The sequence below is a fragment of the Phyllosticta citriasiana genome (assembly GCF_038021145.1).
Source record: "Phyllosticta citriasiana strain CBS 120426 chromosome Unknown IWZ02scaffold_20, whole genome shotgun sequence".
In the NCBI taxonomy this organism is placed as follows: domain Eukaryota; kingdom Fungi; phylum Ascomycota; class Dothideomycetes; order Botryosphaeriales; family Phyllostictaceae; genus Phyllosticta; species Phyllosticta citriasiana.
The window spans coordinates 134,971-149,619 of NW_027117297.1; the positions used below are offsets into that span (position 1 = coordinate 134,971).

The window sequence follows — 14,649 nt, forward strand, 5'->3', positions numbered from 1 at the left end:
ACGGAGGTTTCGTGGACAATAATGGAGCAGTAAGCCAGGACTCAAAGGGAATGGTGGTCTTGATTTTTCCTACCTCCTGTGTCAGCCATGCGAGTGATGTGGCTTACGACGCGGTAACGCCGCGACAGTGGTCAACCACGATCGGACATTCAGACAGTGAGAGCGGTTGAGGGAACCTGAGGCCTACCTATGCGCCGACCGCGGGTGCAGCAGGCAGTGACGTCAGAGGAAAGTGCCTATATGTACCTGGCTAATCAGGGCAGGTGGAGCAGTTTTGATGCCAGGAGTCCCAACGCGCGTCTTCTCCAGCCAGAAAACTCAACTCCACGGGGACTCAACGGTTCCGGTCATCTTAAACCATGAGACGAGCAATTCCTCCCAACTCGCGCACCTGCGCCCTTCCACGCGAAGTGACTGGAGCGAGCGCGGAAATGGAATGCTTCTTTTTGCGCAGCGCTTATCATGGGACCAACGCACGCACTGTGGAGTGTCAACACTGACGTCGCTCTACGATACGGGCTTTTTGGAGCGTGGGTTGGTGTTGGGTGTTGGGTGTTGTGTTGTTCGCATTTGCGAGGGCGTCTGCGCGCGGTAGTGATTCAGGGGCCGGTGGTTAAACAGACGTCGCAGAGTGACTGACCGGCTCTGCTTTGCAAAGAACCCTCGAGTCTCAACGCCGTTCGTAACCTTTACCCGAACATTGCGATTATTCTGTTCGTTCGCAATTTTCCCTAATTACGGTCTGCTCCGCCGAGCTTGAATTCTCAGCTTCTGTTGCCTCGCTCCCAAACCTAATGCATCTCGTCCTAGAAGATTGCACAGATAAACCTGGAACCAACTCAGCATCTTGGGGACGCTTTTTGGCAGCATTGAAAGGTCTCAGGGCGCTGGAGTCGCTCCACCTCGAAGGAATCAGAATTCTCGAGTCTGACCTTCGATTGAATGAACTGCTCGAGTCGAGGGAGGTCATACAGAGGACGCTTGACTGGATGATCCTTGGATGTGAAGTTTAAAGAGTTTCTTCAGACCCTTTGGTCATACCTGGGTATCGAGTTCAGGTTCAATGTTGGGAGACAATGTCCAAGCAGTGAAACATGAAGCGACGCAACCTGGGAGAAACTATGCGATGGAGAGAAGATTTTGACTGAGGCCTGCAGACGTAAGTGGATATTTTCGTCATTTATGTTCTTCGGAAACGTGCGCGTCTTTCCACCCCAACATACTTCGGCCTTTTGCCAAAAGCCCAAGGCTGTTGGCTGACGGAACGAAGGAACGGATATGTAAGCTCGGGTCGGTTCCTCGATCTCCTAGTCTTGCCCGCGGTGATCGTGAACCAGTCTTTTGGTGGTGAGGAAGGCTGACGTCATCAATCTTCTTGTTCCTCGAAAACACTTGTACCCGGAAAGGAACAAGTTTCCTTGGTCGCGTTCAACACTAAAAAACAACAAAAGTGGGCTGTTTCCTGTCTTGTTGGTACGCTTTCTGGACTTTCCGTGGACGAATCGCCATTACTCCAGCGGTAGCTTTGGACACCCCCCAACAACACTCAACACCTTCAACAGCCGCCATGCCCGATATCAATCGCAACCAAAATGTGACCCGCCCTCAGCAGTACAAATTGGCGTGTTCTGCCGACTGCGTCCTAGAATTCACCACAAACAACCCATCGAATTGCAAAAATCTTGAACAACATCCCCCACCAATTTCGCGCAAACTCTCGATCTTGGATAACGACCTCCCGCAGCCGCTCCCGATGAAAAATATGGACCCAGAGATTCTAGAGGTGTTTCGATTGGCGTTCTCTCTGCCCAATGGAGAATGCGGAGATCCCCGCAAGTGCGTCAACTGCGGGACGTTCCAGACGGGACGTGACTACTGGGCGGGATCCCGGAGATGTCGCCGCTGTAGCCATGCCTTCAAAATGTCACCCCTCCTGGAGCTGCCCATCGAAATGATAGAGTATCTCTGTGGCTTCCTTGATGACGAGAGCCTGCACGCATTTCGAATGATAAATGCAAGAATCGCAGATCAGGCCGACTACCCGTTCAGAAAGCGATTCCGGAGCATGCAGTACACCATGGGAGGAAGCCCGAGGCGCACTGCGGAGAGATTCGACCGACTGAGAGCTTTTGGTCGGAGTTACTTGGCCAAAGAAGTCGAGAGCCTTACGTTCGTTGAGTGTGATTCAGGGCGTTTCCCGATTCTAGAGGTACGAGATGAGGATTAATCGAGCGAGCTCAAAGCTAACACGACATCTCAGAAAGGAGTACCCGGCTTCAAAGATTCCGAAATCCGCTTCTTCAGGGATGAAATCAGGACCCCGATGATCTTCGTGCGTTGCCTGAAGTGGTTTCCAAACCTGAAGAGCCTTACGCTCAAGTCTGAGTGGAACACCGACCGCCATGCCATGCAGCGACTTGCGCCCACAAAAGAGAGTTTTCTTCCGCTGTTCACAAGCCTCAACCAAATGCTCTACTTCAGCAAGTTCCGACCCCCTTTGCACATCAAAATCGAATACACAGGGTTGAGTTCGTGCGAATTTGACTGGACCGGATCCGAAACCACCGACACGGTCTCGATCCAGTGCCTGAAGACGGCAGAAAGGGTCGAAGAGGACATGGACCAGATGATGAGCATGTCTGGGCTGTTCACTCCCTTTTACAACCACGACATCTTGAATTACTGCAACCAGCTGCAATATGAGCTCCTCGGCCATCCTATCCGCTCCCTCAAACTGTCGGGCTTCGTCCTCCGCATCAGGGATCTGGCGATGATGTTCAGTATGTCGACGATACTCAACTTGCCCGAGACCTTGGTGCTCGAACAGTGCACGCTTTACTGGAACAGGAACTTGATGTCGCGCACCGTCGAATGGGAGTGGTTTGAGAGCTTGATAAACGCCTTCTGCCGCGACGGCATGCGGCACCTCGCCATTATTGACGCCAAATGTAACGTGGGTCCGGAAGAGGTGTGGCCCACGGTTTTCGAGGAGCTTCGCTCGGTCAGGCTCAAAAGCTTCCAGTTTGAGCGTGCGGAGCGCGTCTCTTTTGATTGGGACGCCGACGGCAAGCTTGACGACGGCGGAAGACTGCCGGAGAAGATTCGAAAGTTGGGCGGCATCGCAATGGCGCTCATGGAAATGGAAAAGTGCATCCATTTCCAGCCACTGGAAATAGAGGAGGGTTTCCAGTCAATCGAAGAAGTGAGCGAGGAGGATGGTGATCCGAATCCTGCTGACGATTATGATAATTTTTCCGGGCCCGCAGGCCTTGCTTTGCTTTGATAGACAGTTGATAGTGATAATTTGAGATACCCCACTGGCTGTATTACTTGCGGAGAAGATGACTCGATCGTGGAATAGGAGCTGCCTGCATGGGCAGTCAGCGAGCGAATGGTCGGAGAAACAAGGATGCAAACGTGTGCGAAGAATCAACAATTGAACAATCGGAGAATCGAGAGGCAGTTTTAAGAGCATCGATAGGAAGCATTTGACCTGCTATAGGCGAAGTTCGTCTGGATGATGCGTGTGATTCCATGGAGATGATGGGCAGCCTTTCAGAGACAATAGAGTAGGCATAAGTCGCATGAGGATGAGCAAGGGTTTTTGAGTGCTATGGACTGATTGACGGATGGCGAAGTGACGCGACTGGCTTTACGAGGGCGATTCGACAAGCCTCGATCCAGGAGTCCGGATATTGAGGTGGAAGGGTGATGAATGGATGCTGCGGCAGAGACTGACGTTGCGGTGGAGCTTAATCGGGGTTAGCGTCATCGCGCGACGCGTCTCCTTCCCGTCGCGTCTGTCAGAAGCCGCTCCACTGCCCACCATCTCTCCACTCCTTTTCGAAACACCTGTGGGAAAAACATACCAGGCTCTCTCTCTCCGTTTCTCAAATCTCGCCGTCGTCTGCTCCGCTCCACAACAGCCTCCGCTGGCCGACGCTTCGGCTTCTTCATCGTATACCATGTCCGACCCGATGCGAATGGCCGTTTTGACTCCCGACCCGCCAAAACAATCATGAGTGGGGTTTGAGAAATTGCCGGGCGAGATGGTGTCTGCCATCGCTCAGCACTTGTCTTGTCAAGACATTCTGAGTCTCAGGCTCACGAGCAACAAGCTCTACCACGAGATGGACCGCGAGATGGAGTGGGTCTTGACGGATTGCCAGCCCGTTTGCTCTTTGACGCCCTCGGGAACATCACGTCTGAAACGTATTGGTGAACGCAGGGTCGCTCACCATCCCACTCGCTTGGAATTCCGGCTTCCTCTGCTTTCGGCCTTTGCTGAAGAAGCGCGTACATTCATCGGAGACGAGCTTCTGAAATGCTGTTCACAAAGTGCCATGCCTGACACGGAACAATTGTCGCTAAACAAAGTCTGGGAATTCTTCATAGAGTTTTCTTCCGCCACGGCTGAAACGGCTTTGAGCGGCTTTGAAAACATTGAGGGCATCCGTCTTCTCCTCTGGTATACTGGAGAGACACCACACTGACGACAAGTGGCATTTCTGGGTGTTTTGAGGCCTTTCCGCACATCTTTGGAGGGCTGAAAAAGCCTGTAGACTTGACGGTAGACATCAAGAGCTCTTTCTGCGAAATATCCCGGCGCGGTACTCGCAATCGCGTCGACAACGAAGTGATCTTGCGTGGGCCCAGCCTTTCGTGGCAAAGCGCGGTTGAGTACTCCGAGACATTTTTGGCGCTCTGTAATGGTATTCGAAAAGTCATGCCAAGTAAAAACCAAAGCCCTTCAACCCTTCGGCTCCCTCAAATGCGACTCGAAGAGATCGACGTACGTCGTATCTAGGGATTCGTGGAGTCTCCTCATGTTCTGTGGTTTGAAGAAGTTGAAGAGGTGGTATTCGGCGACGACTACGACGACGGCGACGACGAAGAAGACAACGAAAATGACAACGAAAATGTCGGTGCAATCGGCGATTTTCACCTGCTCGCATTTCAGGCCTTCGTGAGCCATCCACCGCACAATCTTCGTGAGCTTTCCATTGTCAAATGCTCGTCTTATTGGTGTGCCGCGTCATGGATACATTTCTTCAAAGCTTCAGAAAATCACAAAGATCTCAAGACCCTTCGTTTTGAGAACGTGTATGACAGGTACTTCGATTGGGACGGCGATGGAAATCTGGACAAAGGGTCTCTCCTGCCAAGAATCATTGAAGAGCTGGGTATGAGCCGGGCTCTGGACAAGATGATCGAGGCGTACCGGGACCCTAATTTCGATTGAGAGAATTTTGAAACTGCGATACCGTCTGCTTTCTTCCGTTCCTACACGAGCTGGCGGAGCATGGCGCCACGTTGCGTACCTTGAGATTAGCTGTGCAGGCAGCCCCAGTGCCATGCCATGGAGCAAGCAAAATGAATACATTTCCACGAAATCAAATTGGTTTCGACAACGACCTGTACGTAGTAAGGCGCTGACTCACCGAGCCACGAAATCACAAAATTGCTGAAGGCTTCCCCATCAAGGCCAAAGATCCGAGATCCTTCAACTCGCATTCTCTCATCGGATGCATTGTTTCCTCTTATGTCACATCGCAAGGCAGTACCGGCAGGTGTGTACAACGCATGTGTTCAAACGTCAAACTGTTCGACACGTAATTCTGGGCAGGAGACGCGACTGTAAACGCCTCAGATGAATCACGTAGAGGTCGAAAGTCATGCAGAGTTGCAATCACCCAGATTGACACTCTTCGGGGCCAGGCTGGTGTTCAACTTCGGAAACTCGAACTCGCGTGCGCGTGAGCATCGTGCGATACATACCGGCTATCCGGGCTACACCTGCTAGAACCCGCAGGGTAACTTGCGAGTATCCCGGCGGGATTGTGAGCGGCGCAAGGGACTGGAGTGGTATATACTGCCATGCTTCTTGCTGATTTGTACAGCGGGTGATATCTCGCACAATCGAAACTGACTCAGACTAGCAATTTGAAGAGCTCCCGATCTCGTAAACCGGCAAAAGCGGTCCATCGGAAAACCTCATTCTCGGGTCTGGAGAAATTGTCTGCGGAAATCGTCTGCAGAATCGGCGAAAAGCTGCAGCGAAGAGTTCTGAAATCGCTCAGTTTCAGCTCAAAAAACGCTTTGCAACCATCTGGACAAGACTTCCGGCCTCAGTCTACGACCTTCGAAGACCCTTTAAGCAAGACTTCTTGTCAACTTAAGCGAAACTGGATTTGCCAAGTGCGTTGACTACCTGCACTTTACCAAGTTCCCGTCAAATTCTTGGTAAAGGGATCTCAAAAGGCATCGCAAATACTTGGAGGAAACCCTTCCCGGCAAGGCCTTGAAGAAGCCGCCTGGAGGAAAAGGCGATTGCCTTGTCTTGGGACTGATGCTCGCACAAGCTTTGAAAGGATTCGAGAATCTAGAGCTGATCACGCTTGACTTCGGAGGAGCGAAAAGGACAATCAAACCTGTCATTTTGGTCCCTACCATTCCACTACGCACTGGAGAGAATCGAAACCCCCTCCAACCTTCGAGTCTTGTATGATCGGGGCTTCTTCGAGATTACCTGGTCTGGCAAGAGCGCGAACAATGACGAGATCTTCATTGAGGATTGCAGACCAGAAAATGTGCCATTCTGGCTAGAAGGGTACCATCTTACACAGCGCGATCCCAAGTTCTTCTGCGCCTCGAGTGTCGAGATACGGAAATGCGCTGAACTTTTGGTGAACACCTGGAATGTCTAGAGCTGTCGGATATCCTTGAGATGGGGCCCGCCGGTATGTCACATTGTTTCCACACGATGATTAAAAATGGAAAAGAACCTCAAGACTTTGCGCGAGCTTTGCATCGTCGGCTGCTTTACCGCAGATCGAGGCGCAACCTGAGTTCCAATGTACAAAAGTCTTCTAGAGCACGTTCAGCTCCAACGACATGAATTTGTGGGGAACGGAGGGGTGCGTTTCGATTGGGATGGCGACGGAAAACTTTATGGTGGATCCAGAATATCTGCGATGGTCGACGAGATTGGCATGAAGGCGACGTTCAAGAAGATGATCAGAGCGTACGGCAACATTTACGCCCGATCTAAGGCGCCGCGGTAGCTGCTCAAGTTGTCACTGTCCTCAGGGCTCCAGATCTTCTACATCACGACTGCAGAAGTCCTGCCAAGGTTCGAAAACGAGTCCGATGAATAGTCCCAAGACCAACGCGGATGGAGGATACGACAGCTTGTACTTCAAAACGCAAAGTTAATCTCGAATGCGCATGGGCAAGCGCCTTGGCGGCAAGAGGGTTCCGGAGTGAATTCTCAGACGACCACTTAAACGAAGAACACGCGACAAGAGTCTGTATACTGCAGTCTGTCACCTGTTCAAGGGGTTTGGGTCTGGTGATGCAAAAAGTGCCAGTTCTTGGATGTAGCTCAATTCCACAGAATCTGTTTTCATTTCTCTCCGGTTCAGCTAGCCAGTGTGCAAAAGCTGCATTGCTTCATCAACGCTGAAGGGCGGCTCGAATTCATTTTCGTGGCCGCTTCATCGTCATTACTGGGCACAGGTCGCGTCCTTAGCAACCGCTCGATGATGCTGCAAGACCAGGCGCGATAAGCTGACTGGATGCGTAGTCCTCCGCTGTCGGCCAGAATATGCTCGAAAGCGTCTTTGGCCAGCCTCAAGAGTCGTCAACCGCAGACCATCAGCACCTCAGACACTGAACAATGCATTTCTTATCATGGACAACAGGATATCCGTGCCTCTAAAGTGGATACGCGGTACACATGGCCAAGACTTGGCACTTTATTTCGATGCAGATTCCTTTTCGTACGTCCGGTGAGCATAGGGCTCAGCCAGGCGTTGCTTTTTCCCATCTCTTTGCGACGAGTGGTGCGTCTGAGATTGATTGAACCCGGAAGCCATACACCACGTGGAAGATACATTGATGGACGCGCTAGCTACCGAAAAGCAGATATTGAAGCACATGGCCGTCTTCTTTCTGCATTCAACACCATGGAGTACGTTTTTCGCGCTCCCCCGCAAACTTCCCAATGGAGCAAGCCGCATCCCACTGCCGATCGTCCTCTTTTTAACAGTTTCCTCCGACACGCCACCACAAATGCCAAATTATGACCTCTCGTATCCTCGAAACCGACTTCTATCCCTCACAGCCGTGACCGGAATCACAGAGGTCCGTGGTGGCGCCAAGTGGGGTAGCGATAGGACATTCCCTCTTGGCTAGCCAAGCACCAAAGCCGCTTACGAGCCGCACATGTGGACCAATAATTGCCTGCGTCGCCTATGCTAAGCACTCAAGCCTACCGAAGCCAGCGTTCGATTCGAGTGGATGGTCCGGACTTGCCAGGGCTAATGCATGGCGATACCGCCACGTTGACGGTCGACCACCTCTATCTATTCCGGACGAGACGGCGGTTCTCACGGCATGTCATTCTCACGAGACACAAACAACCTGGGAACAAAAGGCTGGGCGGCGAACGTGGTGTCGCACTGCAGCTGACCTCGCGCGACACGCGAGGCCCTAGTCTTGGGTTCAGGAACAAGGAGGATTGGTTGGAAAAGGCCTCGGACGTGTTACTGAACCACGCCTTCGAAAGTGAGATTTGCTGCAGCGTGCAGGATAAAGCTGTGCTAGTCTCCGCTTTTGATTTCCTTCCCACAACCTTCTTTTCCAATTCTCCGAAAGATGAGCGACATTCATCGATTGCAGACCCTCGAGGTCGGTGCCACTGACGCCGTCCGCAAGCACTATGCCCGCCATGTCATTGAGAGGAGGCCCGTTTCACAACGCAGGCTCGACTTTGAGCATCGTCGGCCGAGATTGCTGCGAGAGCTGGCAGCGGAGGCGACCGGGGTGTTTTTCTACGGTGCGTGTGCGCCGGCTACACAAAACCCATTTCCCTAACTCGTTTTGCAGTGTATCCCGGAATTGCGGCGACGGCGGCATTCTTCTTGAACGGCACTGAGCCAGCGTTCAGCTCCATCTTCCAAATCGGCTGGGCATACGCAGTGGGTGTCGCTTTTGCCATCATCACCAGCGCATCAACCTCAGGGGGCCACTTCAGTCCAGCCATCACCATTGCTTTTGCAGTATGGCAAGATTTTCCATGGCGCAAAGTACCGTTGTACATTTGCGCGCAAACATTTGGTGCTTTCATGGCTGGTATGCTTCTTATGGGCCAATACCATGAACAGATCACCGCCTTCAACGCAGCATCGCTAGCCCAGACCGGCTCACAAGTTTACAATGGTGGACCTGCCAGTATTCTGTGCACTTTTCCTGGAGTCGACCAGAACAATCTGGGCTACTTGTTCATGATTGAATTTTTTGTGGACACCTACCTGGTAAGTCGCACCAAAGCCTGTCCCTTGCATAAACGGTGACGGCTGAACACAGCCAGGCAATGGTAATCTGGGCGTGTCTCGATCCCGCAAACCCCTTCATCACACCCGCTGCCGCGCCCTGGGTCATCGGCCTTGCATACGGCGCAATGATCTGGGGCTTCGCCGGCGTCTCCATCTCGGCCAACATGGCCCGCGACCTCGGGCTGCGGCTCGTCGCCCTCATCTTCTACGGGCCCGAGGCCTTCACATACAAGAATTATGCCTGGATCGCGATTCTGGTCAGCATTCCGGCGACGCTATTCGCCACGTGCTACTACGAGCTGGTGATGCGAGACAGCCTTGCCCGGTTGGGGACGGGGCGCGCGGTACACGAGCACGGCGACGAGGGCCTGTCGAGACATTTGAGCCGGACGGGTATAATTGTCTTGCCTGATGGCGGGCGGATGCATGTCAAGACTTCTTCGGCTGACAGCACAAATGATTTCAAAGACATGGTCTGAGTGTCTTGCGTGGTTTGTCTTGGTCGTTTTCCGGTCAGCAAATCAGAGCTTTCATCTCGTGTTTCCTCTTTAGACTAAAACGGCTTTTGGTTAGACTTGTGGTGCGTTCTGGTACTCTATACCGCATACAGATTTGGTACATGCATGGCAATTTATACAAGCTCTGCCCTACAGTCTCTTGATTTCTTCTCCACTGATTCAACGTTTCAGAGTCTTCTGCTCCATCTCTGCAGCAAGGTCTTCAGGTAAGGCAGATTGCGCAACTGATCTGACCTCAGAATCCAATCTTCCAATACTCACCCCGTCCAACGTCGTCCCACGTATCACAGATGTCCATCAATAACGCCAACGTCTTGTTCAACGGGGACACCGGGCCGGCTTTCCTATCAGCGCACAGGAATGGTTTCTGTCCAACGACGGAAGTGAGGACGATGATTGGGGGCGAGCTTCAAATCTTGAATCAAACCACCGGCGAGCCGTCACAGCATCGCGTACCCCACAACGATCTTCATCACCCCACGACGTGCCTTTATTGGTCCCCGCCGCATCTCTCTTCCTGCTGCAATCTGTACAAACCAACCAATCGCCCGTCCTGATTGCTGAGTGCAAAGAAGCTCATGTTCACCTTCCCCACGCTAGCCCGAACAGGCAACTCGCCAACCCTCGCCCCCCGTCTCACTAGCCGCTTTGGGTCGCTTGGTCGTCGCGTCTATGTCCGTCGGTCCGTTTACTGATCACTGCTCTAGGTACTCGCCGCGCTGTCACTATTCCATCCTAGATCTTAGCGTCACAAGCACAATTGCAGCTTGCAGTCGCTTTGACAAATACCGCGCAGACGCCAAGCTGCGAGGTCGACAAGAAGAAGAAGAAGAAGAGGGCGACGATTCTGATGTGTTTGCCGTTCGATGGCTAGAAATATGTAGGCCCTCTTACTTCTCTGGTTGAATGATTAGTTGGCCGATGACAGCATCCGACCTGCACAGCTGCAGTGCACTGCTTCAAGCAGCGACACGACAGACGCCGCAGCGAAATCGCCGAGCAGGGCAAAGGTAGGCACCTCAGCCAGCACCGCACACGCTCAGCCCAGGTGGCCACCTTTGGATCAATCAAGCCCATCATCACATCACCCACTGCACCGGCCGGCCGGCCGGCCGGCGATTTTTGATCAGTCATCTACGTACATACATACATCCATGCATCCACACGCCGAAACGTCTTCGGCCGCGCTTCCGGCTGCCGCAGAGTAACCAGCCACTTGACCTGAATGAGCTGCGCGACTGGAATTCACGCAGCCGAGAGCGGCGCGTGGGCGCTTTCGTGGCTCTTTGATACAAGTGTGGGCAGCGCAGAGCGCCGTCGAGTTTCCCTCTTTTGCTTCCTGAGTGTCGGAGAATAAGCCTGTTTTCTAGGAGCTACGCGTCCCAGCCGTCACTGTCGTTGATAATGATCTTGGGCATCGCGGGGTAGCCGCGAAACACTGACGATTTGATTGTGCGTGCTGGAGAGAGAGAGAGAGGAGAGGTGTGAGGACAGGTCATACCGAGGCGCGCAGACAGGCTGGTCAAAGGGGAAAAGGCAGGAGAGCAAAAAGCTCTCAAAGCTATACTCTAATCCCTTAAAAGCGTTTGCAAAGCAATTCCAAGCTTACAACAATCACAAGGAGTACCTTCGCCAAGCCGACGTCCACTCCACTGCTCTTCCCGCCTCCCTTCCATTTCGAGTCGCGCGCCTGAATCGTCGCGTTCGGGCTAGCAGGACATCCCAGTTCCCTGCCGCGCGCCGCTGCAGGCGCGGGTGCGGAGATGCAGCGGCAAAGGCGAGGCGACGACGTCACAGGCACAAGGAAACGGCAGTGAGGAGACGGGAAAATTAGGTAGAGTGAGGAGACCTCGGGGCCGAGTACTCGATGGCGGTGCCGCGCAGGTGATTGACGGGCGAGTAAGTCTCTTTTTGCTTACGTTGCTTGCGCTCTCCCTATTTGAGCATTGCGGAAGAGCCTACGCGCATTGCGTCTATTTTTTAGAGAATGCAAAGGAGTGAAAATAGGACAAGACGCCAAGCATCAACGTCGTCAGCAGCGTTTTTTGATATATAGGTATGCGATAGTAGTATAAACAGTAGTGTGTTGCGCGTATGTACAAAATTATCAACACCGGACTTGCTGTACATTTTTTGTGTGGGGGTACTTCAGTGCAGCGCGTGTAAACAGGGCTAGCTGCTGCTGCCAGCGGCCAATGTTGCGATTTCTCGCACCCACTCGATATGTAAATGGGGTACGAAATCCGCGGTACCTCCTCTTCTTGATCCGAGTTTGATTAGTGGGACAGGCGACGGTGGTCGTCTCTGGGGGGATGGAATTTCTGCTTGAAGCCGCATAAAAAGTCTGTCTGGGTCAGATTCACGCGTTTTGCGGAAGAAAACTTTTCAGCACTTACACCTGATGCCATTCTCGTCATCGCAGTTAATCTGCTCGCGACCACGCGACCTGCCGCCATAGCTGACGCGCACCTCGGCGTCTCCTTTGGCTTCCTGCGGCTGCGGCGGCGGCGACGCAGCTGCGCCTGACTCTTCAGCGCCGGCCGTCACAGTGACGGTCGTGGTCATCATGATCGACTGTGGAGGAGGACAAGTCCCAGGAGGGGCCCCAACGCCAGTGCCACCAGCAGCTTGCCCAGGTGGGGTCGTGCCGGGGCTGGGGACCGTGAGGAGAGTAGATTGGTTGGGGGCAGCTGTAGAAGCAGACGAGTTAGCACGGGCGCCGCTGATGGAAACAAGTGGACCTCGACCTACTGAGCCGGGCGTCGCGCCGACGGGCGCACCGCCCGCTCCAGCTTGTGTTTGCGCAAGAGTGATGGTAACTTCAGTGGGACAGGGGGATGTGATTGTAGCTTCAGTCGGGCAAGGGAAGGTGACGGTAGTTTCAGATGGGCAGGGGGATGTGACTGTAACTTCAGAAGGACATGAATTGGGGGGTGCAGCACCGGTTCCACCAGCTCCGCCAGCTCCGGCTGGTCCTGAGAGGGTGACAGTTACTTCCGTTGGACACGGAGAAGTGACAGTAACTTCGGAGGGGCAAGATTGAGGACTTGGAGGCGGAGCACCTCCTGAAGCAGAGCTCAATGTCACAGTGACTTCTGTCGGACATGGGCTGGTTACAGTAACTTCGGTCGGACACGGGCTGGTGACGGTAACTTCGTTCGGACACGTTCCAGGGGGACCGGCAGGCGGAGGACTTTGCTGAGGCGGTGGGGTCTGCGCGGGTCCTGCCTCGGCGGGAGAGGCCGTTTCGGTGACTTCGACAATTGAAGGACAAACGTTTGGCGGCGGCGGAGCTGGTGGAGCGACGGGCGGAACGATCGGGGTAGGGACCGTCTTACCGGGTGTTGTAGGTGCCGGGGGCGTTTCGGGAGCCGGGGGAGCAGCTGGAGCAGTGGTAGGCGATTCGGCAGGGGGTTGGGTCTCCGGGGGAACAGGGGCAGGTGGTGCACCTGGGGGCGTGACCGGGCCAGGCTGAGCTTCCGGTGCAGCTGTTGCGACACATTTGCACAGCTCTTTCGCTCCAGACGAGACCTTGAGGGCTTGGTTTACGTCCTGTTTACAGGCTTGAAGGACACACTGAGTGATGGTAGGGTTCTTCTCGACAGCTTCCGACTTTTCACAACCGCAACGAAAGTCGGTTGAAGCAACGTTGCAGCCGGCGGCGTTCTGGGCCGACAACAGACATGACTGTCCACACTGAGGGATCAGAGAGAGGGCCGAACTGACGCATCCTTGCTGGGCGTAGACGGAAGAAATGGCAGCAAACACGCCGCCAAGGACGGTGAGGGTCTTCATAGTGACCGGCGAGAATGAAACGAAGGACACAACGAATTGGTCCACTGATGGAAAACGGTCTCAACGGGCGTCCAAAACTGGTGGAACAATTGCATGAGGGAATGTCATATATTGCCATCAATGTCTTGCCAAAACCTGCCTCGGTGGAGACACATGCCACCGAGCAAGGACATCCAGACACGGATTCCCCGCAAAATCCCCTCTGATGTGTATCCACATGCCTCTGAAGAGGCGCCATGAAGGCGATCGAAGCAACTGCGTGTCCTCATCAGGCTAGCCTGGAAGGGGGTAAGGCACCAACAAGGAACAGGAGCGGGGGGTGACATAGGTGTCGTCAACATTGGCGATCTAACGATTTGACTGATGTGGAGACGAGCAGCACGTTGCGTAGCTATGCCGTAAAAGGGTTGGTGAGTAGGATGCCGAGAAAACACCATCCAAAGAAGGAAACTGCGGGGAAGCTTGAGCCTGACCGTCAGGTACAAGTTTTGATCCCAGAACTAGCTAAGCTGAGTAAGGAAAGGCATTCGAAACGAAAAGCCATGCACGCTCTTAGATCCTCGGCGGACTGTGACTGGCGCTTCACGTGTTGACCACGCCGGCACAGGAACCGAGTCGCGATGTTGCAACCCTCGGACGCAAGTTGTCGCCCTCTGCAGATGGCCGATTCCCAGCTCTTGCAATGCAACAACAGATCCAGCAGCATGTATGGATGAGAGGACACATGCGGATATGCATAGGTAAAATTAACTTTGATAAATGAGAAGCAAACTCCAAACTGGACAACCTGTGATGTAAAATAAGCATGCCGGTACGGAAGCAGATCTACCTTGAGCGACAACTGGAAGCGTAGCTTGAGCCATCCCTCAAACAAAGCATGCTTCCGACATGCATTCTGCTTTGGATGCACTGGAGCGCTACGCAAGGTACATGTGAAGACGGTTTCCAAGACATGACCAAGCTCTTCGTAGCCCCGCTCCGTGACCGAGTCAGGCGCT

The 14,649-nt window shown here is 53.5% G+C and overlaps 2 protein-coding genes across 2 annotated transcripts; both read left to right on the forward strand.

Moving 5' to 3' along the window:
• Positions 1 to 1,567: 1,567 nt before the first annotated feature.
• On the forward strand, positions 1,568 to 5,242 carry IWZ02DRAFT_494865 (uncharacterized protein; the record flags this gene model as incomplete). The annotated part of the gene is made up of 3 exons (XM_066770081.1): positions 1,568 to 2,209; positions 2,261 to 3,202; positions 4,808 to 5,242. The coding sequence occupies 3 exons, from the start codon at positions 1,568 to 1,570 to the stop codon at positions 5,240 to 5,242; spliced, it is 2,019 nt and encodes a 672-aa protein (XP_066617945.1).
• A 3,404-nt stretch (positions 5,243 to 8,646) lies between these two features.
• On the forward strand, positions 8,647 to 9,989 carry IWZ02DRAFT_427800 (aquaporin-like protein). The gene is made up of 3 exons (XM_066765929.1): positions 8,647 to 8,839; positions 8,890 to 9,317; positions 9,374 to 9,989. Exons 1-3 carry the CDS (start codon positions 8,659 to 8,661, stop codon positions 9,815 to 9,817), a joined length of 1,053 nt encoding a protein of 350 aa, XP_066617946.1. The 5' UTR covers positions 8,647 to 8,658; the 3' UTR covers positions 9,818 to 9,989.
• Positions 9,990 to 14,649: the final 4,660 nt, after the last annotated feature.

Excerpts from the sequence above, each read along its gene's own strand:
- IWZ02DRAFT_427800 (XM_066765929.1), top strand. The coding sequence starts at position 8,659 with ATGAGCGACATTCATCGATTGCAGACCCTCGAGGTCGGTGCCACTGAC. Across the intron at positions 8,840-8,889 it reads GACCGGGGTGTTTTTCTACG|TGTATCCCGGAATTGCGGCG; the intron begins GTGCGTGTGCGC and ends CTCGTTTTGCAG. Across the intron at positions 9,318-9,373 it reads TTTTTGTGGACACCTACCTG|GCAATGGTAATCTGGGCGTG; the intron begins GTAAGTCGCACC and ends GAACACAGCCAG.